We start from the raw sequence: 25,046 nt of genomic DNA on the forward strand, positions 1-25,046 counted from the left end.
TTTCCTAAGGGCCTACAAGGGTGTTAGGAGCCCAAACACAGTTTTGGGAAGTCGCTTTTCTCATGCCCCTATAGCCCAGAGGGGCCTTTGGAGGACAAGTGGGGTGGGTGTTGGGTGCCTGTTCATATGGGTGAGTATATTATGTAGGTGCAAATGTGCACCCGTACACCTGAGCAAAGCCCTTGGCACCAGTAACAGGAATGCACACAGAGCTCTCTCTCTCTATATATATATAGCTTTATATATATAGTTATATATATACATACACACACATTGTATATGCATATATATACATCTGTACTTATAATGTATAAATATATACATATTTATGTATCAATAAATAGCTGTAGATATCTAGAAGGTTTTGCTGTCTTCATTCAGATGCCCTGAGCACATCTGCCACCAGGGCCAGCACCGGCGTCCCTCGCCATGCCACTGCGCCGTCTCTACCAGTGCAGAGGGGGCAGAGGTGACATGGGCAGGGGCAAAACCCTGTGCAAAAGTGACTGGGTGGCAAAATGCCACTGCTGGGAGGAGGCAGCGGGCAAGCAGCTCATGGGGATTGCTGCAAAGGGGGCAAAACTCTGTCCTCCCCTCCCAGCTGCCTCAGCCCCAGGTCACACTCACGGAGCAGGAGTCGGGCGCTGCCGCGGCTTATTACAGTTATAAAATGTTATTATGCACTTTTCTTACCTCTGTCTGCTCCTTTTCTTCTTCCTTCCTTTTTTTTTTTTTTTTTTTTTTTTAAACAAATATTCATATATGTTAATTTAACGAGGAGGTTTGGTGGCTCCAGGCAGGGAATTGGGCTGTATTAATTTTACTGCTCAGAAGCGCTATCAGATCGGCAGCTCGCACAGCCAGACCTGTGTCCTTTAGATAAGAGGGCACAGTAAAACATAACTGCATCACCCACCTGGTCTTTGAGCACATCTCAATTCCCTCATATATATATATGGATATGTGTATATAAAACCAGCATAGAGCTATTGGGAAAGTTTTAAGGCCACTCGGGGGAGAAATTTCCATAGCCCCAAAAAGATAAACTCCTTAAAGAGACTTTCAAGATGCTGCCCCAGGCTGCTGCTGTCCTGCCAGGGAAACTGAGGCACGGGGACTGGCGAGATGAGGCTGTGCCATCACCCCCTCTTTGATCGGGCTGCCAAGGTGGGGAGGACTGGGGAGGGGGGAGCCCCAAATCCACAGCTTTGTCCCCAAAGTTCTCAATGCTCTGATGGGCATCAAAGCCAAGTGATGCCCCCAGGTTGCCAGCAGTGGCTCTGCCATGGGCTTGGGGTTTTGGGGAGGGGCAGACAGTGCTGTGTGCGCCCGTTCCCTCCAGCAGAGCCCACCTGGCTGGGGGGTGACTCCAAACCTGCCCCGACATAGGACAGGGCACTGCGGCAGAGCTGCAGCCATCACAGCGCTGCAGCGCCTTTCGGTTTTGGCTTTCCATTTCATTGTGGGTTGTTTGTTTTTTTCTTTTTCTAGTCTTTTATTTAAGAAAAAAAAAAAATAGACACAGTGGTGGGTAACTTCCGATCCAGAAATAATCCGCTGCCAGCCGCCGCCTGCCCCCTCCACCGGATGATGCTCGGGACCCCCCAACCCACCAGCCCTGGTACCTGGTGGTCCCCATGGGGTCAGCCTGGCTGAGGATGCTCCATGATGGGGGTGCCTTTGGGGCTGGGGACAGGGTGGCCAGGAAGGTTATGGCAGTCAGAAGGCACCACGGAGGCTGAGCCTGGCTGCGGGCATCCCTGCTGGTCTGGGACTGGGGGAACTGGGCTGGGACTGGGCACGGTCCCCACCAGGCTGGCACCAAGGTGGGTGCCACACACATCTCCCAGCATCACAGCCCCCACAGCATCTCCCAACCATGTTCCAGTGCTGGGAGGCCAGAAACCAGCAGCCCTGGGGCAGAGGCACGTGGTCCCCGAGGGATGCCATGATGGCAAATGTTAATGTCACCATCCCACACAGAGCAGACAGCGGGCTTGGGGTGGGGGGCTGGGCTGTGCACCCCACACCCCAACAGCCATAGAATGGCAAATCCTTGTACCAGCACTCACCTCCGAAATTGTGCAACCAGGTGCAGCAAAGGGGGTTGTGCGACCCCCCGGGTACGGTGGGGATGCCTTTGGGGACCCCCCACCCGCCACCTCCCTCCTCAGCTCCTGGGAGAGGCCCGGGATGTCTTCACTCTTCCACCCTCTGCCTCACAGGACCCACAGCATCATCCTGCCGTGTTTGCCATCACGCTCGCTCAGGTTTTGACCTCATCCATCTCCAACCCCCGGCTCGCCTCCCTCGTGGCCCCCCCGCTCACCAGCAGGCTTGGTGGCTGTGCGTGTGCTCCTTGCCTCCCCTGGGAACAACCAGACGGGAAAGGGCAAGAAAAGAAAAAGGCCCCCGGGGGTGCCTCCGGATGGGGTGAGGAGGATGTGAGATGTGCGAACGGGAAGATGCCAGAGCCCGATTTGGGTCTCCGGCCCCAGGAAGCAGCTGGCGTGGCGTGGCATGACGTGGCGTGGCACAGTGTGGCAGCCCCCTCCCTCCCGCCCCATCCCCTCTGCCCCTGCGTTAAGCGATCTCTTTGATTCTGCGGATGTAGTTGTGAAGCTCTTCAGGGTCTTGCAGCCCCATGTCCTGGCAGACCCACTCCAAGTCCTCCTCATCGGCGATGGGGATGGAGTTGTAGGCCAGCTCGTCGGTGGGCAGCGTGGCGAAGGTGGTGAACTTCACCCGCTTCCGCTTGGAGGTGGGCGAGTTGAGGGGGTCCTCGCTCTGGTCCCGCGTGGAGCCCCCCGAGGAACCATCCCCGCGGCCGTGGACCTGGCTCTGCACACTGGTCTGCGAGCTCCCACTGCTGTGGTGGTCCGCATGGCAGCAGGTCTGGACGTTTTCCAAGGGGTTCCCGGGGCTCTCGGGCTGGGGGGAGAGGTCATTGTGAGCCCGCAAGGGCTGCCCGTTGCCCAAGAAAACCCAGTGGTGGGAATGGTCCATGTTGGTCTGGCCTTCGGGCGGGATGCGTTTGTGCCGGTATTTCAGCACAAAGACAATGCAGTTGATGAGGAAGACCAAGATGGCCAAACAGAAGACGCCCAGGAGGGCGTACATGCCTATCTCCAGGTCCGTCAGCCCCCTGGTCACCTGGACGAAGCCGGTGGGGATGGTGGGGAAGTCCTCGGTGGGGTGGGACGCGCTGGACATCCGACTGTCCTCACTCGGCTCCGCTTTCCTCTCCACCTCTGCCCGCAGGGTGGTGCTCGCCCCCGGCTCCGCCGGCCCCGGCTTGCTGGGGACGTGGTCGTAGTCGTAGGTCGGGTCCTCCTCGGAGCCGAAATGGACCCGCACACTGGCCAGGGCCGTGAAGAGCACGCTCTTGCGCTTGGTCTTCTGGCAGCTCTCGCAGATGACCAGCTCAGCCCGCAGCAGCTCTCCGGCGCCCTCACTCTCCGCCACCACCAAGGGGAAGGCCCGGTCCTGGGTCACCGAGACCACCTTCTCATCCAGGCTGCTCACCACCAGGTTGTAGTCCTTGGGGTCGTAGAGGGAGAGCGGGGCCGTGGTGCCGTCGCTGTAGGAAATCCACAGGCTCAGGAGCGCTTCCTGCAGGACCAACACAGGCACCGGTTGCCCAGCACGATGCCAGTCCCAGCTGCACCCGCTCAGCCATCCATCCATCCGTCCCTCCTCCTTCTCATCCTTCCCCCACATAATCTTCACCCACCCACCTATCGATTTGTTCTGTTCCTTCCCACCATCGCCTTGTTTTTCTCTTTTGACCATTCTCCCCCTCAATTTTCCCCATACTTGCTGAAGCAGGATGGGGCCTCTGAACATCTCCTGATACCGAGGGCCTGCCAGGGGGTTGGGACAAGGTGCGGGCAACTTTCTAGCTCCCCCCGGCCTGCTGTCGGGTGGTCCAGGTGCTCAGTCCCTTCCCCACTGTTCCCCGGGGCTTGGCATGGAGGAGAGCCCTGGGGGGCAGCAGGAGCTTTGAGGCTTGGAGGCTGGAGGCCACCAGACAGGCAGGACCTCCAGAAAACCAGGCTCACCCCGACCTCAGCCCCAGAGGCTACAAGCTGGGAACTCTATGGGATTTCTCCCAGACACCTTTGTCGCCATGGCTGGGCCCTGTCCCCAAGCCAAGGGTGGGCAGGGAGGGCTCATGGGTCTGTGGGAAGGTTTCTGGGCTGCTTTGGGGTCATTTGGGGTATCTGGAGGACAGCAGGTGCTGTGGGAGCCCGGGATGACCTCAGTCAGGATTTGGAAAAGGGTTTTTACAGGTGGAGACCCCACCCCACCCCAAATCCCCCCTAGACCCAGGCACACCCCTGGCCTCACCTGCTTGAAGAAGCTGAGGGTCTGCTGGGCTGCCGTCCGGGCGATGATGGTGTGGCTATTACCAGGGCTGGGGTGCAGGGACAGCGAGAGGCTGGAGACCACCTGGGCCTTCAGGTCCGTGATACTGACCTTCTCCTCCGCCACCGTCACCAGCGTCTCACCCAGCACCGCCTCCACAAGCGGGGACACCACCTGCGGGGGTCGAGGTGACCGTCACCACTCCGCCACCCCCAGCCACGGTGGAGGAAGGGGGGAAAGGAGGCCAGGGGGGTACCTTGAAAAGCGTGGTGCCCGGCTCCCTCCCTGCCAGCGTGAAGCTGTCCACCAGGTGGGCCACTCGCAGGTCATCCACGCGCATGAAGTCGCTGACCAGGTCGGTGACCTCCACCAGCCAGTCGGGCCCCAGCATGGTGACCACCTGCCCCGTGCCCTCCGCCGCCGTGGTGTGGAACTGGGTGAAGACCTGCAGCGTGGCATGCTGGTACTGCAGGGCACAACCCCGGCTTTGCTTCCGCTCCTCCTCGTCCTCCTCGTGCTCACTGTCCCGCACCAACCTGCGAGATGGGGACAGGAGAGTGGTGGCAGACAGGGAGAGAGACCTCTGAGAAGAGTCTGGCTCCGTCATTTTTGATACCCCCTCATTAACCAGCTGAACACGGCCATTAAATAAACCCGTCACCTTCACCTTGTCCTCTCCAGCCTCTCCCTGCACACCCCACATCTTGGGGTCCCCCTGAGGACCTCCTCCAGTACGTTGCTACCTCCCTCACCCTGGGGTGCCCCACACACAGCCCCCCCCACAGCACCCACCTCCTGTCTGGCAGAATGGGCACCCTCCAGCCCTTCACTTGGCTCAGCCGGGTGTCTGAGAGCTCGATGTGCAGCGGCAGCTTGGGCACCCACACTGTCATCTCCAGCGGGGCCGAGAGGTGCTCGTAGGTGAAGGTGACCCGGGCACTCATGGAGCCCCGCGACTCCTTCCCGCTGACAAAGACATAGTCACAGCTGCTGGAGACCTGGGGAGAGGGAAGGTCAGGGGGTTGTAAAACTCCAGAGAGCCTGGCAGGAGGCTGGGACATCTCAGAGGAGCAGGATTACACTGTGCATGTAGCTGGTTAAAGGCAGACCAGTGAGCAGGGATGCTCTTTCCTCCCTGAAGTCCCTGCTCAGAGACATGGAGCTGCAAACACCACGTCCATAACACACATTTCCCTCCTATCCAGCTCCCCCAGGCACCTTATATTGGTGCTTCAACCCCTTTGGCCACACACCAAATTGTGCCCTTCTACCATGTGTGATCAAGATGTGCCCACTGGTGCTTCACAGAGGCTGCAGATTGCTCACCCCGGCCATCTGCCCCAGATTTCCCCCATCCATGGCTATGGAGCACAGGCAGCACGCAGTGACCAGCTGCATACCCATGTCCTGGCACCCACCAGTGCCCACCACAGAAGGGGACGCGTTCCCATCTCCATCCCCGTCCCCGTCCCCATCCCCATCCCCATCCCTCCTGCCCACACCAGAGAGCGCTTCCCAGAGTCCACCCGAATCCTCGCATTCATCTCCTCTCTCTCTTTTCCTCTTTTAATTCCCATTTATGCAAATGCCATTAGTTAAATTTGCTATAAAACAAACATATCCTGCGGGGGCCACTTATTACCGACCAATCCAAGCCAATTAAGGAGCTAAGAGGATGCCACTAAAGCATCGCCAGTGCTTCTGCTCAGGGCAGTGGAGTCGACAGCACCTTCCCCTGCCCAGCAAGGGCTGGGGGCAGCGGGGCTGGGGGCTCCCACCTCGCATCTGCAGCGTTCCCTGTGCCCAGCTCTGCCCCCAAAACATTGGGAATTACACCTGAATTGTTTGCAGCTGGAAAAGAAATAATGATCTCTGCTCACTCAGCATCTCAGTCATTCTTCTCAGTTGCATCGAGCACCTCAACAGCGTGGAAAACCCAAATTCCACTAAGCTGCTCTCCCACGTGGATTCTCTGATGGCTGACAAAGGACTGAGTCCACGCTGCCTGCCAGCACAGGAGGAGGCATCCCTGCATCCCCCCCTATCATATCCTGGGGCCTGTACATCCATCCAACTGCAGGAGCTTTGTGCTTCCCAGCCCCGTGTTCCCTGGGGGTGGTGGAGGATGCTGCACCTGGAACTCCCGGGGAAGCGTCCGCTCCGCAGCCAGAGGGAGGGAAGGGCCATGCAGGAGGGTTTGCTCTTGTATCAGCTCAGCCTCCATGAAAAGACAATCTCAGCTCTGGCAAGGCAGCGTTTGAATAAAGATGAGCTCTTGGGCGAATCCTCCAGCACTAGATATTGTGCCATTTATCACAATAAATATGATGGGCTGCTGCTCGTGTTGCCTTACCTAATAAATCCCCCCAGCACCTCGTTCTGGGGGCCACTTGCTTTTCAGTTGGTTGGGGACAGGGGGGGATTTGACAACAAAAAATACCAGCACATCGGGCCTGTCCTGATGATGGAGTGACTGCAGATTAGCTTTTAAATGAAGCGCACGCTTGTTGGGAGATACTTCCCGGATTTGCAGCAAGGCGTCGGGAAGCGAGAGGCTGAGGTCTGCCTGGGCTCTGAGCCAAGGCACCACCATCTCTGCTTCTGCACGGCACGGCCTCAAGCGCGGGATAAAGGGGATAATTCACCTCCAAGGCTCTCAGGAGCAGGAAGAGTGGGCCAGCCAGGGGTTCTGGGGGTGGCCATGTCCCCGGGGCTGCAGTCCCAATGAGATGACTTGCTCCTGGAGGGTCTTCAAGCAGGGGCGGGTGGTGGGCTCCTAAGGAAGGCTCACAGAGAGGGTGAGGCTGAGCCTCTCCCTCGGAGGCAGAGGTGAAACCTTCTCTCCTTCCACATCCCTCAGCACGTGTGTTGTCCCTGAAGCCAGGGATTATTTCCACGCTGCCTTGGATAGGCACCTCCTTCTCTCTGGGCAGAGCGCAGGGATTTTCCCTGCGTCACCGCATGCAGGGATCAGGGTGACAGCTCTCACCCACCAGCCTTCAGGGGTGGCATCTTCACTACCATGTCCACCAGGTCCACAACATTTCCCCTCCATGCAAGATCAACCCCCAGCGAGCCACACACCACCTGGGGAGAAGCATCCCTTCCCCGCTCCCCAACGCTAAATTATTTACAGTAACAGATAGCGGATCCCACCATGTAAGCTTTGATTTATGTAACAGGTTTATAGCCCTGGCACCATAATCATACTCCCCAATCTCAGCAGGGAACCGAGAGCTCCCTCGGAAACGAATCCCTAGCACAAACACAAAATAACTCAGCAAGAAATTGCGCGGGGCTCCGGATGGCGAGCGAGTGGTGCTGGAGGGCTGCTCCATGCATTATTCATCCCCGCTCGCGTGCATGTGTCTGCTCCCCCCAGGTCTGGGGACAGCGTGTAAATAGATTTACGAGTGGAAAGACAGCACATTAAACAGTTTAAGTGTCTTGGAGTCCATCCTGAAGTGTATTATTGCTCCAGTGTTTTATCACGCTGCGGAGGACCGGTCTCCATAAATTAGAGCCGGCACGGTAAATCGCATGGATTGGGGCTTTGTTCGAGAACTTGGGTAAACAGTCGGTGACACCGGCTGTCACCTGCCCGTGGGGCTGCTGGCTCCCAGGGGACCCCAGGAGAGAGCAGGTCCCAGCCCGGCCGGGGCTCTGCCCATCACCCCCTGCCCCGCTGGGAGAAGGGGAGGTGTCTGGGGGGGATGGATGGACGGACGGATGAGTACGGTGATAGAAAAATGCAGGCGGGCGGAGAGATGGATACATACAGTGATAGAAAATATATAAGGATGAATGGCTACGGCGATGGAAAATGCACAGCTGTAGCTGGATTCGAGACGGAGGCTGCCTCATCAGCTGGGGGGAGCAGGGGACTGTTGCCATGCTCTGCACTCACAGCCCGGCCCCTCTCCCACACCACCCTTCTCGCTCCTCTCCACATCCCTCCCACTGTCCCCCATCGTCCCCAATCCCCTCCTCTGCCCTCCAATGCCTCTCCGGGACCACACCTCTGCCCCAACCCCACATCAGCCCGCACAGGAGATGAACATCGCCCAGCAGCGCAGGTGAAGCCGCTGATGAAAACGTGCAGCTTGCACTGCCAGGTGACAATATTTTACCTATGGGCGCTAAGTGCTGCGATAACCCTTAGTTATTGCTGCTGCCTGGAGCCAGTGTCTGCAGCCCCAGAGCATCCCGTGGCTTCCTGCAGTGACAAAGGGCCCCGTCCTTCACCCCATAGGGCTGGGGAGAGTCACACGGGGACTGAAGCCCCAGGAGAGGCTCAGCGCGTGATCCTTTGTGGGGTTATCCCTCAACAGGGCCATACGAGCCCCCACCTTGATGATGTCTTCATTGTTGGACTTGCACTCCACCATGGCCGAGACGTCCACGATGATGCCGCTCAGTTCGATGGCAATGACCTTCACGGGAATGGCCACAGTGCGGCCCGTCAGGATGGCCGTGTTGATGATCTCCGTGTCCTGGGGACGGGGCACAAAGGGGACTGTCCTGTAACAGGGCAACTCGCTGTCCTGCGCCAGCCCCAGGGCCAGATCCTGCCTGGTCTCCCTCCTACAGCAGCCCTGGGGCAGAGCTGGGGTGGGATGTGTGGGTGGACAGGTGCTGCAGGGGGGGATATGGTGCAAGTGGGCTGGTGGGAGAGCCAGGAACGTAGGGGAACACATCGCCACCCATCCCTGCCCACAGATCCCTGGGGGGACATCAACCCACCCCCAGCAGGAAACCAGAGGAGCTAAGCAAGAGGGCTGGAGGAACATCAAACCCCGCTCACCATGGCCAGGGGCACGATGGCCCGGATGTCCCTCTGGATGACCGTCAGCTCCGTCACCACCTTCTCCAGGTCGGGCGGGGGGTTACGGCCCCTGTAGTCGATGTGCCACATGATGCGGCGCGTCACCGACTGGCTGGTGAAGTTCTCCATCTCGAAATCCAGCTGCATGACCTCAGAGGAGGTGTCCCCGTCCCTGGCAGGGAGCAGGAGGGGGGACACGGTGAGCTGGGTGTCCCGGAGGACCAGCACTGGGTGGTCCCGTCCAGCCATTCAGAGCATCTCCAGGGGGTCTCTTCGGGGGTGGTCACCACCATGGTGGTCAGCCCAAAAACAGCAGGGGGGCTGCTCAGAGGAAACCCACACAAATGGAAAAGAAATGGATTTTTTCTGCTTATCCCCCGTGGGAGAAAAGCCTCAGCCAGCTCCCATGGGTGCTATATCAGTACTCTGTGCTGGACCTGCCCAGCGTCACTAACCATGGGACGGGCACTTGGATGAGGGGACAGCAAATGGCCACAGGCTCTGTCCTCACCTCCTGGGCTCCATCATTCTGGCAGCCCAGCTGGATTTACCACCACGGGCTGCTTCTGCATCCACATGTCAAACCCTGAGCATCCCACGGGGCAACACATGGGCTGCGCTGGGGTTTGGGCCCTGGGGAGCCAATCCCTCTAAAACAAAGGGCCACAAGGGTCCCAAGAAATGGAGCCTCCCCAGGAGACACCCCAGGGCCCACTGAGCCCCACTCAGAGCTGGCAGAACCTCCCTGGAGCAGGGGGATGAAGGGAAGGAGGAAAGCCGAAACGGCCCCGCTCTCATCCTGCCATGCCGCAGCCGTAGGGAAGGCCCCATCGATCTGAGGAGGCCGGACACGAGAGGTTTCTCTCATAAATATACAATGAGGAGAAGGGACTCCTTGCTGCAGGGCATCCCTGCACAGCCAGGCTGCCCAGATCTGGGGCACGACTCCGGGGGCAGCTGCTGGGGTGCAAAACAACCAAAATTGGCCAATATCACCCCAAAGTTCCAGGGTCCTCTCCAGTCCTCGCCACCCCCGAGGCAAACCGCTCATGTTTACAGGGCCCGGAGGGTGACGCGGCTTTGAGTCATTCATCATTTCCATTACGTTAATATTTGATCGAGTTGTTTGTCTAAAAGGTGATGGTAATCACTTTAAATTCATCTCCCGTCTCTAACCTTTCAAGGCTGATTTGAGTCGGCGGCAGAGGCAGGGAGGGGGCAGGGGAAGGGGAGAGGAGCTGGGTGCCCCCCCCGCCAGCCCGCACATGGCTCCAGGGTGGCACCGGGGTGGGCACAGGGTGTCCGGGCAGGGGACAAGGTGGCTGGTGGCCATGGGGACACGCTGATGTCAGCTGTGGGCTCCAACATCCCTCTGCTCTGGTTGCTTTTGACATTTTCCAACACAGCTCGAGAACATCAGCTCGCTCTAACCCTGCTCCCAGAGGCTTTTGCCTCCCTGACCCCAAAGATACCAGGTGATGGAGATGTGACCTTAGGGACCAGAGGGGACTGTGCCCAGGGGGCGCTCCCCTTCCTCCCCAGAGGGACTCTCAGCGGGGATCAGGATAACCAGCAAAGAGCTGCTGCCACCCGTGGTGTTAAAACTTTTACAAAAATTGAAATACTTCCACCAAATCTGAAAGATCCACCATGGCTTCACAACTCAGCCTCAAAATCCCCCATAAATGCCCATGAGCACCTGAAACAACCGGGTGCTACCAGCTCAGATGGGGATGCAGCTGCAAAATGGTCCTGGTGACCTAGGAGCACATCGCTTGACCCCCCCAGCACCCACAGGCCACCAGTGCCAACCAGGCGAAGACCGGCTCTGGACCAAAACCCAAAGACTTCCCCAAATCACCCCTTCGGTGCTGCCCTGGGGCTGGGGATGGACAAGGGTCCCTTACCTGGGCCCAGCGCCTTCCGCCCTGGCCACGTCGACGGTGGCAGTGGAGTGCTTGCCGCCCGTCAGCAGCTCCGAGCTCACCAGCCACTGCACACTCCTTGACTTGGTGCTGAGCAGGTTGACGCCTTTCTTGGCCTTCACCCTGCAGAGAGCCACGGTCAGGGCTGGATCCGACCCCCCCCCCCAGCTGCCCTGCTGGGGCTGCAGGGGGATTTTTCACCCCAAATTCCTCCCAACTCTCAGAAGCATCCCCCGTGGTGGAGGCTTCCAGGCGGGGCTGAGCCCACCTGAGCCCCTCTTTGCCATGAGGTGCTGTCCCCCCATCACCCCTCCAGCAGGAATTTGGGCCTCTGGCCCCACGGTGAGAGACAGGAGAGCATCCAGCACCATGTCCCCTGTGCCAGGAGGTCACAGTCATTCGCTGCCAACACCCACTGATGAGATGTGGGAATGGCTTCCCCGTGTGCCCCCCATGCCTCAGTTTCCCTCCCAGGAAGCACGAGTTCTGCCCTGCCATGGAGCCAGTTTTAGATAGAGGAATCATCAGCCAGCAGCCCTGATAGCAGGGTCTAAGCCTGTCCCCATCACATCCCCTTGTCCTTAAGGACAAGGGGGGTGCCCCCAAGCACCTCCCCATCCTGGGGTGCTCAGCACATCCTGCCCCGGCATTGGGATGGTGGGCACAGGGGGAGCCCCTCCTGGCCTCACGACCAGGTTGCATCTCATCCCCAAGGTGTCGGCGAGCAAATCCCACTGCTGCTGACACGGCCCCAACCCCAGTGCAACGGGGAGCACTGCACCACAGCAGCAATGCTGTGAAAACCCCAGGGGAAGGCCCTTTCCTCCATGAAACACCCCATTGCAAAACCAAAAAACACTTCAAAACCCCATAAGCACCCTCCCCATCCCCTTCCTCTATCCCACCCCAACCAAACCAACCCTCCCCTACAAAACGGGGCCGCTTTTGGGGCCGATCCCGGGCTCGGGCCCCTACCTGAGGGTGAAGTGCTCCACCGTGGAGTTGGCCATCAGGTAGAGAAGGATGCTCAGCACCTCGCCAGGCTTCAGCGGCTTGTCCGGCAGCCGGATGAAGACGTTGCCGTCCAGGTGGTGCTCCTGCATGGGCTGCGCGGGGGGCGCCTGCAGGAGGCTGACGCTGCCGATGCGCAGCAGCGGGTGCTGTGTGGGCCCCTCGGTCCTGGCCCCCCCGGCGGCCCCGCGGCGGGGGGATGATGACAATACTGTGTCCCCAAGGCACTGGCCGGCCCCGTCAGGGGCATGCAGGGTGTAGTAGAGCTCGGCTTGCTGGCTCTCGCCCGGCACCTCCACGCTCTCGGGGCTCTTCCTCCTGCCCAGCGGCACGGCGCCGGGGCCGAACCAGGCGCGGGGCAGCTCTGCCTGCACCAGGCAGGTGGCCAGGCTGCCCCGCAGCCGGCACGAGCTCTTGATCTCACGGGCGTCGCGGAAGGCATGGAGCCGTACGCAGGGCAGCCGGTCGGTCACGTCGAAGTCATCCCAATCCCGGCCGGCCACGTAGAAGAGCACTTGGACCACGGGCTGGCTGGCCACCAGGCGGGGCTGGATGATGAAGGCGCGCACCTTCCAGTTGACTGTGAGGCGGTCGGGGACCTCCAGGGTGCTGGAGGGCTGCAGGTGCTCCTTGGGCAGCACCAGCCCCGTGCTGAAGGGTCCCAGGGTGACGTTGAGCACAGGCAGCTCCTTGGTCTGGAAGACGACGAAGGGCTCGGAGCGCTGCAGTGGGGCACTGCCATTGCCTGGGGGGCTGGCCCCCACCTCCTTGAGGAAGAAGGCCAGGCGGGTGTTGGACAGGCGGTAGCTCACCGGCAGCATCATGGCGCCAGGGGGCTCGGCAGGCTCAGGGCTGGGGGCTGGACCCTTGGCGTGGGCTGTAAAGAGGATGGAGAGGGGGGGGTTAGTGCAGGGCATTGCCCCCTGGAGCCCCTGCGGTGAGGACAAGGAGGTGCATCTCGCAAGAGGGAGTCAGGCTGGGTTTTCCTCCTGCTGAGAACCCCCCGGCACCTTGGGGGTCACTGTGCTTCCTGCTGGCGGGCTCCAGCCTTCCACCAACCCATCCTCAACATGGGACAGGGGTGTCCAGCAAGCAGGGACACGTGCCACGAATTCATCCCCCAAATCAGCCAAAAACTCATCCCCCAAACCACCCCCAGCTCCTAGCCAAACCCCAAGGTGCATGGCGCAAAGGGTGCTGAGCTCCTCCAGCACCCCAGTACCAAGCAGCAGGTCCAGCTTGTGAGCCCTGATTTTACCAGCCATGGACATAGCCCAATGCAAAGGTGATGATGACACTGGTAGCTTGTGGGGTGCGAAGAGGGAGGCGAGGAGGTCACACTGACTGGGGACACGCTCGTCCCACTGCTACCAACCCTCCCCAGTGACCTGGGGCAAACCGGCCCCAGTGCCCCTGCGGCCCCACTCATTTGGCTGGGTGGAGGCAGGGGCAGAAGCACCCAGCTGAACCCATCCATAGCCCGCATACCCAACCGCTCCTGTAGGAGCCTGGAAGACATCTCAAGGTCTTCACATCCGCAGCTGCCAGCAATTCCCAGGATGCCCGGGCCCCCCCCTCGCATCTCCCCGCCATGCAGCCGGCGGCCCTGGCACTGATTGCAGCCGCTCCCCAGCGGCCCCAGCAGCTCCGAGCAGCCGCCAGCACCCAAATTACGGGCGGCGAGAGGCGCTGATGTGACAGCTCAGCCCCTGCCGTGGCACCTGCCTGGGGGCTTCCGATGGGGGAGAGAAGCATGCCGGGGGGGCTTCCCCTAAGCTCTCACCCTTTCCTCTTATTTCCTACCCAGGGCTATGGGAGAATGCCCAAGCAGGATTTTCTTCTGCTGGAGCATCGCTGTGGCCAGACCCACGGAGACACAGGCTCGGAGCCGAGTCGAGACCCCGCAACCCACCCGGGAACTCGCTGCAGTAGGGTGCGGGGGGTAAGAGGCTTAGGAAGGCTCCTAAAAGGATTAGCACTCGATATGGGTACCGACAGCATCTGCAGCTGCGGTTCGTCCCCGGGGCCAGGCAGGTGCTGGGGACGTGGTGGCACTGCCGGTGAAGCCACCGCCCCGCTTGTGGCACAGTCCTGGTCCATGCAGCCAGGGCTGCTCCTGCCATTCCTGGTGTTTTCCCAGGATTTTCAACAAGAGGGATTTTTTTTTTCCAAGATGAGATATTACCCGCTGGAAAGCAGAGTTGAGAAAAGATCCCCAAGCCAGAGTTACGTTGGATGAAATACCCACGAGAGCGAATGAGGCACCGGGAGCCAGGGAAAAAAAAGCTCAAGTTAAACACTGAATCACTGAAACAGTGCAAATTTTTTCCTTATCATCTTTGTTCCTTAAAAAAATCCAGTGTTTGGAGAAGGACTGGATCATTTCACAAAGGAAATCCACCCAAAGACCAGCTCCCGGCAGCACCGAGGGACACCGATGGCGATGCTGAGTGCACTGTGGGGGAACAATTGGGGTGGCACCAAGCCCAGCACCACGCTCAGAGCCCAGCACCATGCTCAGAGCCCAGCCTCATGCCATGGGATGGCAGCAGAGGAGTTGGGGCAGCAGAAAAAATGGAGGACTGATGGAGAGAAGGGTGGAAGGAAGGAAAACCCTCAGGAGACCCTGGGCTGTCCCCAGGCCCTGCCCTGGTCTCCAGCAGCCCCCCTGGGGGGCCAGCAGCTCTGGCACCCCCACCTCCGGCTGGGCTTGGGGGGACAGAAGGGTTAAGCCCCGGCTGCTGGCTCTGCCCCGCACCGGCCCATGGCGGTTAACGGGATTTGCGGCGCCTGACCCGCATTGCCGGGTATATTAGGCTGGCGCAGAGAGGACCATATGGTCCTTCCACCCTCGCGGCTCAGCACCACAAGCAAAAAGCAGATCTCTGCACCCAGCCAGCCTGGGGGCTGCCCAGCCCCCCCCCACCCCTTGGCTAAAATTCCCCCCCTGCCCAGCACCACAGCAGGATGGGACCCACACTCACCCCCATCCGTGGCAGGCCAGGGTGGGGCTGTGACCCACAGAGAGGAGAAAGGGGGCAGAGAGGGAGGTGGGAACACGCAGTGACCCCCCCCCGGCAGCCACATCTGCCCGGCCAGATGTGCCCCACATCGCCACGGCCAGATGGGCCCAGGGACAGCCACGAGGGCACGTGGGGACAGCGGTGTGGGATGTGGCAGCACCCACCCCACTGCCCTGCAGACAAGAGACACCCCCATCCGAGGTGGTTGATGCTTCTGGGGGTCTCTGGCATTGAAATAATCCCATCCCCAAGGGGCAACCCTGCTCTGTTCTCCCTGCTTGGGGTCAGACAGACGGAAAGGCTGATGGACAGACCGGCCATGGTTATGGCTAGTGGGGGATGCTGGCTTGCCTGCCTTCATTCTCACCCCAAATCCTGACCAAATGGGGCTCATGGGGAGTGTTCCTTAGCCCCCCCATCCTGCCAGCTCCAACCCAACTGCTCTGATGCTGAAGAGCCTCCTCCTCCTCTCACCCAGCACCGATACCCAGCGCTAAGCTCCGGCTTAGCCCCAGCCCCAGCTGTCTGCCATAGGGATCGCTTTAGGCACACTCCGGGGGGGATCCTGATCCCGGCTTATCCCCCAGGCTGCAGCAGGGGGCTCCCAGCACGTATATCCCCACTTAGCAGGGGAAAAGCACAGAGAAAAACACGGGAAAATAGGACTTGGGGGGCAGCTGGGGGCTGTGCCCTAGCCTGGTCCCCCCACAGCCCAGCTCCCCAACTCGGGGCAGGCTGCAGGGGTTGTCCCAATGCAAGGAATGTGGCTGAAACTGGTAAAAACCCTCCTTGACCCCCCACAGATGGCTTCACGCTGCCTTGAAGCTCTGCTGGTGCTTCTCCGGAGGAGTTCCAGCACTCCCTGGTGACCCTCGGGGACAAAAAAGCTCCAGGGTTTAAGCAGTGGTCAAAGAGCTGTGGGATAGGCCCCAGGACCCCAAAAAGGGCAGCCCCCAGGGCACTGCCTTCGTCTCCAGCACCGCACCGAGCCTCCCGGGGTGCTCCCACCGTGAAGCCACCCGCAGATGTCCCAGCTGCAGCTTCGCTTCAAGGCAGCGTGAAACCACCCCACTGCGCCCGAGCATCCCCTGGATGCCCCCTGCATCCCAGTCAAAGCTTCAGAGCCCCAAAACTTACAGCGTGAGATCCCCCACGTCCATACTTCACCCCCATGGCCATTAGGGCCAACTACAAAGGGTGGACACGAGCTCCACACACCGGGGCTGCCCCACATCTGGGTGTCCCAGCACCGGGATGCTCCAGCCAAAGGGGGACCCAGGCAAGAGCCAGGCTCACGCCCACCTCCCCATGTCCATTTCCACCCCCAAGCACTGACCCCCACCACCTTACAACCCCACCCACGGAGGGTCTGACCCCCAAACAGCAAAAAAAAAAAAAAAAAAAAAAAAAAAAAAAAAAAAAAAAAAGCAATAAAAATGGGGAACAGAGGTCTGCACCTCCACCCAAAACTCAAAGCTTCAGCCCCGGTAGTGCCAAACCTGGGCGCAGCCCCGGCACGAGGAGCTTTGGGTCCACGGGGACAAGACAGGGGGAGACCCCCCCTGTGCTCTGTGCCTCGATGCAGCCTGGGGAACCCCCCCGCAGCACAACCAGAGCCGAATCGGGAAACCTGGCCCTCGTGGGGAAGCTCGGAAACGCTCCCCATCAGCCGAAGCCTTGGAAATTGTTTTCGGTGACATGAAAGACAACAAGCTCCCTGCGCCCGCCGACGCGGTGCGAGCCTCCGTCTCCAGCCCTGGCTAATTGGAACTCAATTAAGTGAATAATTGTTACAAATGTACCGGCACCTCCCCCTGGCTCGCGGCGGTGAGACGGCCGAGGGGATGCTGTGACAGGGGGGTCGTGAAGCTCCTGGGCCACCCGCGGCCCCCGGTGCTGCCCTGTGGCGGCGGTGGGGCTGGGAGGCACCACAGCAAGAGGGACCCCAGTGCTTGTCCTGGGAGGTTGGTGAGGTTGGGGCTTCCCAAAAGCACCCCAGGATCAGAATTGGGTGGGTGGAGGTTGGGAAAAGAGGATCGAGTCTGACTAGAGGCAGCAGTGGTGCTCAGGGTGGATTCTCCTGTGTCTAATACAGGGTTGTGCTGATGACTCTCCCTTCTTTTAGGTCCCAGAGGAGAAGGAGAGGGGTGTCTGTGTCTGGGGGCATCCTTAGAAATCCTCCTCCTGGCTCCCACCTGGGGATGCCTCTTTCCACCACCAGCCCCAAACGAGAGCATCGTGGCTGGTACCAGGATGCAGCAGCCCCCTGGGTGACAGCAGCACCCCCGGGTCCAGCCCAGCACCCTGGGAAGAAGTAACCCCCCAAGAAATGCTGGCGGAATGCACATTGGGCACCCCAGGCTGCAGTGCTGAGCCTTGCGTTTTCCCCAGGAAATTATTAAAAGGGAAGGGAGGGGGGGAAAGAAACCTAAAGGAATAAATAAATACGGGCTAAATGGGATGTGCTGCGCTCAGGCACAGCCTGCCATAAATTCCCGGAGCAGGCGAGGCTTTTACTCGGCAGCTACTTTAGAGCAATTTCCACAAATCACGTCGGGGGACAGGCCAGGGTCTGGGGAGGAGAGGGCCTTTGCAGAGGAGGAAGAAAAATGAAGAAATGAATTAAAAGGTGAGGGAAAAAAAAAAAAAAAAAAGGAAGAATAAAAAGGACGAGGAATTGCCCGAGCATGAATGTCCACGGGAACACCCCGGAGCTCCAAAACGCAGCACAGCAGGGGGCTGCCCTGGATAAACCCAGCAGCTGTTGAGCCCAGGATTGAGCCAGCATCGGTGTGGGGTGGCAGTGATCCCCCAAAGGCACCTGTCCTGCTCACAGCCCCCATCCCATCTCTGTCCCCCCGGTTGTGCCAAGGGACACGTTTTGGGTTGATGCGGCACCGATTAATTCTCCCCTGTGCCTGTGCTGAGCTGTAGCAGGATGCAGCAAGAGGCACAAAACGAGCCGTGAAGGAGCCAGGATGGGGCCCAGCATCAACAAGAAAGCACCCCGAGAGCAGAGGGAAAGCCCCAAAGGCAGAACTTTTGTCAGCCCTGCAAGGCAGCAGGACAGAGCACAACCTGCCGCCGTAACCCTTCCAGGGCTGGAACGCAAAGCACCTGAGACCCTGGGCTTTCGGCATAGCTATTGAAAAATCCGGGACGGCAAATATTGCACAAGCAAGGGGAAAACACTGGCCAGCAGGAGATGGAAGGAGACCAAGGAGGAAAACAGAAGTGCCTTGATCGCAGCATCCTCCCGGGGAGGAGACAGCAGCGAGCCGCGGGCTTCTGACCCGGCGCTGCGGGGAGGGAAGGGCTGGGAGCAGCAACAAGCAGCTGGGGAAAGGCAGGGACCAGGCACGGCGAGAGCAGCATCACAAACCCAGGATCTTTTGGTGAAAAACCAAGTCACTCAATCCCCAAGCCCTACGTTTGTGCCTTCCCCTGGCAGCAGGCATCCTGGGCTGCCATCAGATTTAGCTGGAGGACCCCATTTCTCCCAGTTTGAAGGCAAAAGTGAGCTCAGAGCACCTCTGAGGACCCTGTTTCTTCCAATTCACAAGGAAACCCTGAGCTCAGAGCACCTCTACCGACGGCGAGAAGCGCCAGGACCTGCCCCGTCACGCACCGGTCCCCTCACTGCCATCCCACAACCTCCCCACGAGCAAACCCACCCCAAAGGCAGCACGGCCCTGGCGCCAGGCAGCCCCCTCCTCCCTCCCGGGGGGGGGCAGCTCGTTAGCAGAGCCCTGTATTTAATAATAAAAGACGCTGATTAGATTAGCCAGAGTGACCTTTTCCAGATGGATGGGATGCTCACTTGGCGACGAGCGCCACACGGGAGGGGAACACACCAATTCCTCCAGCCACCCCTTTTGGGCTGCTCTGGTAATGCAAAGAGCCAAAAATCGGGTAACACCACGCAAAGACCCCTTCCCTCGCCCTTTAAATCCCTGCTTTTCCCAGGATTTTTTTTTCCTGCGCACCCCTACTGCCAGAAGCCATGGGATGGATGGGGACAGGCAAGTTGCTGCGCCACGGAGCTGGGCTGTGCCCACACAATGTCAGGGGATGCTCTGCTGGGGCTGGGTTGGATTTTTCCTTTCCTTCCCTTTTTTTTTTTTTTTTTTTTAGGAAACAGGTTTAGAGAGGAGGGATCATGGCAGCTGGCCATGGTGGGGTGAATTATGTAGCATTGCTGTGCAACGTCCTGCTGTGGGGTTGCGTCTACCCGGTGCCCTGCCTCAGTTTCCCTGGGTGGTGCAGCAGGGGGAGCTTGGTCCCGAAATTCTGGGGCAATTCATGTGCCAGCTCCTGCTCCCCGTGCTCGTCACGCACACACAGGCAAGCACAGCCCCGGCTGGGGGTTTCAAGGCACCCCTGTGAGCACGCAGGGACAAACCTGATGCTCTCTGAAAGGAGCAACTTGTTGCTGGGCTGCTGAACCAGCGGGCGGCAACCCCACTTCGGGTCTAAACCCCATTAGGAACCCGAGGGGAAGAAAAAGCAGCAGGGAAGAGCTGGGGTCACCTAAGGGCACCCTGGAGCTGGAAACAAGGATTTTGGCTCCTGGGTGCCCTCGTGTGACCCCTTCCTGCCTGGTTCAGCCCGACCCAGGGGCCACATCCTGCCCTCTACCCCACCAGGCAGGCAAGGTGCTGCCAGCCCCCGCCTACCCGGGGCTGATGCTGAGGGTGCTGAGCCCCTGAGACCCAACATCACGCCCAGGACCTGGTAAGTGAGCAAATGCCGGGTGTGTTTTCCCCATTCCGGCAGCAAGTTATGGCACATCTCCACCTGCTGGCCTGAAAAATCCCCAAGGCAGGGGATGCTCGATGCCGAAATGGGGCCGGGAGGTGGTCCGCACCCCACTGGCGTTGGGGTGCGCTGGCTGGAGCTCCCGCGGCCATCCTACACCCCCAGCCCTACACACGGGGCTCGGACCCACTGGGAATTAGGGGGGATATGCAGGGAGAGGGATATGGCCCCATCCCCAGTGGGGTGGAGGCACGGGGGAGCCAGCCCGGGTGGCCCCGGAGGTGACAGCAGCACTGCGCGGGGACCCCTTTGCTCTGGTTACTGCCCCTCCACGGCACGGCTGCAAAAGTCATCCTTTATTTTTATTTCACACTTCTCAGGAGGGCGAACAAGCGGCACTAAGCCAGCTGGAAAGCCAGGCCTGCCTTGCACGGGGACAGACACCAAATAACCCCACATCTCCGCCTGCAGGAGAGGGGAAACTGAGGCACGCAGCAGGGCCGAGGCTCAGCGAGCAGCAGGGAGAGGACGCAGGGGCTGACCCCAAACCCAACCAAACAAACCGACGGGCGAATCCCCGCTGTGCCGCATCCCGAAAGGGCTCTTTCAGCTCTGCAGCTCCGCCGTGCCCAGCACCCGAGCTCCGTCCCTCCGGAAAACCCTCGCGCAGCCCCGGGGCCGCCCCAGCCCAGGATGCGGGGATGCCAAAATCCCCTCTCTCCAGCAGCTGATGCGGGGCCCACAGCCAAGTGGGGCTCCCGGGGGGCCCCCAGACCGGCAGAGAAGCACAAAGCGGGGTGAAGCTGCCGCCGAGGGTTGTTATTAAAAATAAAAAGAAAGAAATAAAAAAGGGAACAGGGAAAAAGCATCCTCGGGCAGCAGAAAAGGACACCGTGTAGCCACAGGCTGAGCCCAACAGGCAGCCAGAGCAATTCCTAAGGAAGGCCGAGGAAATTTGGAGCTTTCGGCCACTTTTTGTGGCTCCCTCCGAGACCTTCAGCTGCCCAGGAAAGGCCAAAGGGGCTGGCGAGGGCAGCTCCACACCCCAAAACGAGCCCCAAGCCCATGGCAGGCGCCTCGCAGGGGTCCCAGCAGCCTCCCGCAGCCCCTGGGGCCACCCTCGCCCACGGGCGCATGGGGAGAGGGGGTATGATTTTGGGGTGCTGGGGCTGGGAAATCCACCCCCCCATCCCTTAATGGGCTGGATGAGGCCGGGTGGGCAGGAGGGATGGAGAGTGGGGAGTGGGTTCTGGGGGGGGTCCTATAATGCCAGCCCCGTCGGCAGCAGCCCCGTGCCAGCCCCAGCACACCCTGCCGGCAGCCCAGCTCCCAGCCCCAGCACCGCAGCGCCAGCTCCTGGCACCCCTCCTGCTGGGGACCCCCCAACCCATCATATCCCCCGGCCCAGGGGCCAAATCCAGCCCTGCCATGAAGCAGAAGCCTGACCCACCCTGCTGCCTGCTCCTAGAGGCTCAGAAATAACCCCCCCAAGGAAGGGATGGGGAAGCAGGGGCCGCATCCAGCCCCACACCACTACCCCCTGGCGAAGACGGGAGATTTCCCCCGATGTCTCCGAGCGTTTATCCCCCAGCGGAGCTGGCAGACGCCTGCCGTGGTTCCCTCCCCCCCCCATGGGGAAATGCCGAGCCAGCCACCCGCAGCTCCTAAAGGCAAAACTGAGGCAGGGGAGGAAGGAGGAAAGGAGGATGAGCACGTTTCCCCCGCCGGCTGCTAACCCTGTTACCTGTTGGTCCCGAAAAAGCCAGTGCCCGGGGAAGCACCGTGGGTCTGTACCCACTCCTGGGGTGCCTTGGGGGGGGGGACAGGGGGGGCCCGGCACCCCCAGCCCCTGGATAAAGTTGCGGTGCCCAGCGAGGCAGCGCCGTGCTGCGGGTGCTGCACCAGGAGCATCGCTGCTCCTGCTGCTCTGGGGGGAGCTGGGGGGGGTCAGGGGAAAAACAAACCCTTCCTGCCCCTGCAGCACTCTCAGCATCCCCCCCTTCTTTATATATAAATTTTTTTAATTATTATTATTTTGCTGCTGTGGGTAAACAGCTCCCCAAGTTCCTCTGAGAGCCTCGGGGGGCTGCAGATGCTTGGGAACCCTGCCCAAGCCCCCCCAAGCTCCCCCCAACGCTTCATCCATGGGCTGCTGGGACGTGGTCCTGAGACCCCCCCCGGCTTTGGTGGCATAGCCCCAACCCCTGGGGGCATCCCAGAACCCCTGGCTGGCCGAGGGGTACACACGGCACCCCTAGACACCAGCAGCCCCCCACTTTCTGCTCAACCACCGGGGAAAGGCGCTTCGGCTGGTGCATTGGCAGGAGTCGCTTTTACCCCACAAGCCCCCCCAAAAGTGCCACCCCCCGCAAAAAAAAGCCCCCTGCAGCAGGTGCCACGGTCCCCAGGGCCGGGATGTCACCGGTAGGGTGACAGCAGCAATTGAAATGCAACTCAGGGAAAGTGAGCGCAGGCAGCAGGGCCCCCCCTGCTCAGGCTGCAGGCGGGGAGGGGGCAGCAGCACCAGCTGGGACCCCCCCGACCCCAAATCCTTATTTATTTGGGGGGGGGGGGGGGGGGGGAAGGAGTGAGGAAGAAGCAGAGGGAGAGGGGAGGCTGTACGCCCATCGCCGCACCCCAACCCAAAGCGATGCCCATGAGGAGGAGAAAGCATTGGGGAGGCCGCGGCGGGGGGGGCCTTGGGGAGGGGGCGACCCCCTTCTCCCCACCCGAGCAAACAACCCCGTGAAGCTGTCATTTTATTAAAGCAGGAAAAAACTCTGATTTTCACCCATTTCATTTTGGGGGGGGGGGCGCAGAGGGCGAGGGGAGGTAGCGGCTGCGGGGGGGGGGTTTAAGGCAGAGAGGGGCAGGGGCTGGGGGCAGACACCGGGGGAGCCCCCCCGGGACACAGAGCCACGCACCCCCCTGCAGGTTCCCGTCCCGTGTCCCCCCCCCCGCGGCACTTACCGGGGAGCAGCAGGCAGCAGAGCAGGGCGGCCAGCCCCGGGGGTATCTTCTTTGGGGAGCCCATGGCGAGATGTGGGGGGGTGGGAGGGGGGGGCAGCGGCAGGAGCAGCCAGGCCCCGAGCCCACCCCACCCCCCCGTGGCAAAAAAATTTAAAATAAAATAAAAATCCAAGCCAAGCACCAAATATATATATATATATATATATATACCCGCAGAAATCCCCTAAATCCAACCACGTGCGAGCCGGCGGCAGCAGCCAACGGTGGAATTTAGGGGGGGGGGGAGGACCCGGTTCGGGTTAGGGGACTCGGTGCCCCCCCAGCTCACGGGGCACAGCACCCCAGCCCCGGCCCCGCACCCCAATCCTGCCGCAACCCCCCCCGATGCCTGCAGGGCGAGCGGGGGCGCGCCGAGCCGGGTGGGTCCCCCCCTCCTCTTCCTCCTCCTCCTCCTCCTCCTCCTCCTCCTCTTCCTCGGGATCCAGGGGGGGGAGAAGAGCACGTGTGCCCCCCTCCCAAGAAAAAAAAAATAAAATAATAGAATAAAAGCTGCGCCGATGAAGGATGATGCTGCAGGGCTAGCAAGTCTCCAGCCCCCCCCCACTCCCTGCACAATAAAAAAAAAAAAAAAGAAAAATCTATATATTGTCTCCAAGCGCCTTCTTCCCCAGAAAATCGGAATTAAAGCACTCCCCCCGAGGAAAAAAATAAAAAATAAAAAAAAAATAAAAAACGACGAAAACAGGAGAAAAAAAGAAAAGCAGCAGGAGGGTGAATAATTAATCCGAGGCAGATGCAATTAATCAGGAGCAGCTCGGCGGAGTCCCCGCATCCGAAGGCAAAGTTTGGGGGGAGCGGGGCCGGGAGGGGGGAGCGGGGCTCAGCCGCTGCCCCCCCGTGGGGGCTGGAAGCGGGGGGACCCCGCCATGAGCACGGCAAGGAGGGGGGGTCCCCGCCTCCTCCGCCCCCCCCCCCGGCTTAAAGAGGGGGGTGCCCCGCTGCTGTTTGTAAATAAAAGCAAAAAGGGGGGGGCGGGAGGAGGTGGGAATGGGGGGGTTCTGCTCCTTGTCCCCCCCTCCCCCCCGCCTCTGGACCCCCCGGTGCCGGGGGGGGGCCCCGCTGCTGGGCGCTCCCGTGGCCGCTCGCCCGGCTGGAGCCGCATCGGGCTCCGGGGGGGGTCAGAGCGGGGAGGGCGGCAGGGGGAGGCGCCTTCCTCCTCTTCCTCCTCCCCCTCCTCGGGCGAGGAGCTGGGAGCAGAGCGGATGCAATGCAGCCCCTTTTTTCCCTCCCCCCTCCCCCCCCCCAAGCAGCCTCCCAGCCGGCCTCCATCCCCCCCCCAGCACCCATGGGTGCAGCCTGGGGGGGGCTGCGGGGCCAGCCTTGCCCTCCCTTCCCTCCTGCAATGGGAGAAAAGAATAGGGCAAGCTGCGGGTTGGGGGAGGAGGGCACGGGGAGAGGGGTGGAGGGCGCAGAGTGCAGGGGGGGCACACGTCAGCACCCTAGGGTGGAGAGGGGCAGTTGGGTCTGGCCGCTTCACACCCCCCCGCTGCCATCTGGGGGGTTTGGGGGTCCTTCCCCATCCCTGTTGTGGCTGGGGGGTCCCCTTCCTCCCCAGACCCCTCTCTGTGCTGCTCGGGGGGGGGGGGGGGGGTGCAGACAGGGCCCGGCTGCAGCCCCCACATGGGCTGGGGTCAGCTGGGGGCCCCCCCGTGCTCCCCAGGGCTGGGGAATCACCCAGGGGCTCACCCTGCTCCCTTCTGCCTCATGCACCCCAAGCAGCTCCCATGGGGCACCCAGACACTCACGGCACAGGGTCACAGATCCACAGGGATCCCCATCAGCCTTGGGGGGGGAATGAGATTTTGGGGAACACCACCACCAGCACACCTGGGGAATGCCACGCTCCCCTCATGGTGCCAAGCAGCAATGTCCAGGCCCTGGTCCCCCAGCACCACACCAAGTTGTGCTTCCACCAAAAATGAGGGCAGGGAGCAGGTCCGGCACCCCCAGACCCCGAGCAGCAGAGGGACGCGATGCCGAGGTTGCACCCAGGGGACCCCAACGCTTTCCCCCTGCCCCATCCCGATGGCACGGGGCTGGAGCAGCACAGAGCAGGCCAGGCCATGTCCGTCCATCACGTCCCCATCCCGAGACCCCCCACGCGGC

General features: G+C 60.7%; 1 protein-coding gene across 1 annotated transcript; it reads right to left on the minus strand.

Moving 5' to 3' along the window:
• Positions 1-320: 320 nt before the first annotated feature.
• On the minus strand, positions 321-23,395 carry TMEM132E (transmembrane protein 132E). Its single transcript, XM_040532568.1, has 9 exons — positions 22,881-23,395; positions 12,094-13,006; positions 11,101-11,241; positions 9,173-9,365; positions 8,718-8,861; positions 5,161-5,366; positions 4,625-4,904; positions 4,351-4,542; positions 321-3,612 (listed from the first exon to the last, which is right to left on the minus strand). The coding sequence occupies exons 1-9, from the start codon at positions 22,942-22,944 to the stop codon at positions 2,584-2,586; spliced, it is 3,162 nt and encodes a 1,053-aa protein (XP_040388502.1). The 5' UTR covers positions 22,945-23,395; the 3' UTR covers positions 321-2,583.
• Between the last annotated feature and the right edge of the window lie 1,651 nt (positions 23,396-25,046).

This window comes from Cygnus olor, chromosome 20 (genome assembly GCF_009769625.2).
Source record: "Cygnus olor isolate bCygOlo1 chromosome 20, bCygOlo1.pri.v2, whole genome shotgun sequence".
NCBI lineage: Eukaryota > Metazoa > Chordata > Aves > Anseriformes > Anatidae > Cygnus > Cygnus olor.